We start from the raw sequence: 2,930 nt of genomic DNA on the forward strand, positions 1-2,930 counted from the left end.
ATAGCTGGGTGTTTAATCTAGACGAACAACCAACTGTTTAGGTACGCTATTCTGACAAAAATTCAACATCGTGCATACTGGCAGTCATCTAGACGAAAATAAGTGTGACAAATTCAACATCGTGCATCAGAATCCATTGGATTGACAAGTCCTTCAAAAATTTGATAGAGGCGGACAAGAAATAAAATCAACAATAAGCCACCTGAAGAAGCCAACTGGCATATGTTAATTTTACAAATAGTAAAACATAAGCATTACCATTCCTTTCAGCATAGAAAATGAATAGGAGATATTTATTTACAACAATTAAAAATCATTGGAGCAGAGCACACTACATAAGCTTGCAGAGTTGCAGAGTTAGAGAGGGAGGGAGAGAGGAGTGAAGAAGGATTGGGTGAAACTCACCTTGACGTGTTGACATCAGCTATAACAGTTCTGTTCCTATCAAGAATGAACTCTACAAATAATTAGTGATATATTTTGACATGGGAGGAGTCCGTTAAGAGAGACCTGAAGGATTGGAGTATCACCAAAGAGCTAGCTATGGACAGGGGTGCGTGGAAGCTTGCTATCCATGTGCCAGAGCCATGAGTTGGTTGCGAGATCTTATGGGTTATCACCTCTAGCCTACCCCAACTTGTTTGGGACTAAAGGCTTTGCTGTTGTTGTATACTGCTGCCATCTCCTAAATAGAAAAGTATAAAGGTTAGCTTAGGTGTCCCAACACAAATAACTTGAATTTATCTAGAATAATCCATGTCAAACTGAATCTTGCTCAGGGAACCATGGCAACTGAATCTCTGAACAGGCATACTCTTGAACAGCAACAGAAAATACATGAATTTTCCATATCACGGCAGCTATTTAATTAAACTATTTATATCATACCCGTCAATCTCTAGTATAATAAGTGTTTCTTATGAAATATTCCTAGCTTGATGTGCTTTTGTTAGAAAGATAGCTAAATATATTCAAACGATTAGTAGGCTAAGATAACATGATAGTACATACAGAAACAAGCAGTAGGATAGCCAACATGATAGTACATAAAGAAAGCAGAATAGGAAGGTAGACAGAGTGGAGATCAGCAAACCTTGATAAGTAAAACAGAGACGAAGCAACGAGCAGAACGTTGACGCAGCAACGGGCGAGATCGTACAACCTACGAAATATAGAAAAGAACTGGTCAGAAAACAACCACGACATGCAAAGATGCAGATGCAAGCAAGAAATGTTGGAATTTCTGTAATCCTGTCGCACTAGTCACTTAGGTTTGTTTTTCAGCAAATAAGCCGGTCCATGCAACGTGAGCCTGTTCACGGCTGGATCGGGCAGTAGCTAGGTCGTTAGCACGATGCCTTGCGCGTGGTCAAGGGACGTGGGATGGCGCGTCCGCTTAGCTTGGTCATGGCGCAAGATTAGGATCATCTGTTAGTTAGTTGAGCTGTTAATAAAACGAGAAAACGAGAAAAGCTGCAATGGTTGTACGCAGCGCAAAGAACTCTCTCTCTCTCTCTCGTGTGTGTGAGTACATCGCCTGATCTCTTCCCTGGTTCAGCTCCAACAAGTGGTATCAGAGCCTCCGATCAAGGGCTGAGAACCATGGCCGGCGGAAGTGGTTCGCAGATGTGGACGCCGGTGGTGGATTAGCGCGCCCGCACGCAGAGCCGCGGGCGGAGCCCCGTGCGGCAGCATGGAGGACGCGCTTTGGTCGTTCGGGAGAGCACCAGGGAGGTCGGCGGCGGCGACGTCGTCTGGCCCATGCTGACGCGGGCCAACTATGCGCAGTGGTCCGTGGTCATGATGGTGAAACTGCAGGCGAAGATAATCTGGGACGCGGTCGCGACGGGGGATGCCCCGGTCCGCGAGGATCGCAGTGCGTTGGCGGCGATACTGCGCTCCACGCCGGAGGAGATGCACGTGTCGCTCGCCACCAAGGAGACGGCGAAGATGGCATGGGACACCATCAGGATTCAGCGCGTCGGCGTTGAGCGCGTCCGCGAGGCGAACGCGCAGAAGCTCCGCAAGGAGTTTGAGGCCATCTCGTTCCGGGATGGCGAGACGGTGGACGAGTTCTCCATGCGCATCTCAGGGCTCGCCAGTTCTCTCCGCTCGCTCGGGGACACACTTGAAGAGGTAAATGTCGTTCGCAAGTTCCTGCGTGTTGTTCCTGCCAAGTACTCTCAGGTGGCCATCGCCATCGAGACCATGCTCGACGTCACGACCATGTCGGTGGATGAGCTCACCGGCCGGCTGCGCGTCGTCGAGGATCGCCTGGAGGAGGACAACAACGACGGCGGCTCGGGTGGCCGTCTACTTCTCACTGAAGAGGAGTGGTACGCCCGTCTAAAGGACAGGGAGCAGGGTGGCAGCTCCTCCGGTGGGAACGGCGGACGTGGCCGTGGCGGTGGGCGCAACAACAGCGGGCGAGACAAGGCGCCGAAGCGCAATGGCAAGTGCCACAACTGTGGCGTGTGGGGGCACTTCGCCCGCGAGTGTCACAAGCCGCGCTAGGAGTGGCGTGAAGGCGGCGAGGAGGTCCACCTCGCCCAAGGAGAAGACGACCAGCCGGCAATCCTGCTGGCTCAGGTGTGCGACGAGGTCATGCATGACGCGGCGCCGGAGGAGAACGGCGCGCGCGGTGATGCCCCAACAGGCGTGGCGTTGGCGACAAGCGGCAGCCGCGGCAATAGTCCAGGCGCGACTGAGGTGGTGAACCTCAATGACGAGCGCATCGTGCCGGTGGACACGGGCGCCGGGGTGTGGTACTTCGACACCGGCGCGAGCAACCACATGACCGGCGACAAGGAGCTGTTCGCCATGCTCGCCGAAACGATCAAGGGCACGGTCAAGTTTGGGGACGGATCGCTCGTCAGCATCTGCGGGCGCGGCACGATCGTCTTCGAGTGCCGCCAGAAGGGTCACCGCGC

General features: G+C 52.4%; 1 protein-coding gene across 1 annotated transcript; it reads left to right on the top strand.

Annotated features, from left to right (window-relative positions):
• The first annotated feature begins 1,761 nt into the window (after positions 1-1,761).
• LOC141021429 (uncharacterized) lies at positions 1,762-2,514 on the top strand. The gene has a single exon (XM_073497286.1). It carries the CDS (start codon positions 1,762-1,764, stop codon positions 2,512-2,514), a length of 753 nt encoding a protein of 250 aa, XP_073353387.1.
• The last annotated feature ends 416 nt before the right edge of the window (positions 2,515-2,930 follow it).

Source organism: Aegilops tauschii, chromosome 4, assembly GCF_002575655.3.
Source record: "Aegilops tauschii subsp. strangulata cultivar AL8/78 chromosome 4, Aet v6.0, whole genome shotgun sequence".
Lineage (NCBI taxonomy): Eukaryota > Viridiplantae > Streptophyta > Magnoliopsida > Poales > Poaceae > Aegilops > Aegilops tauschii.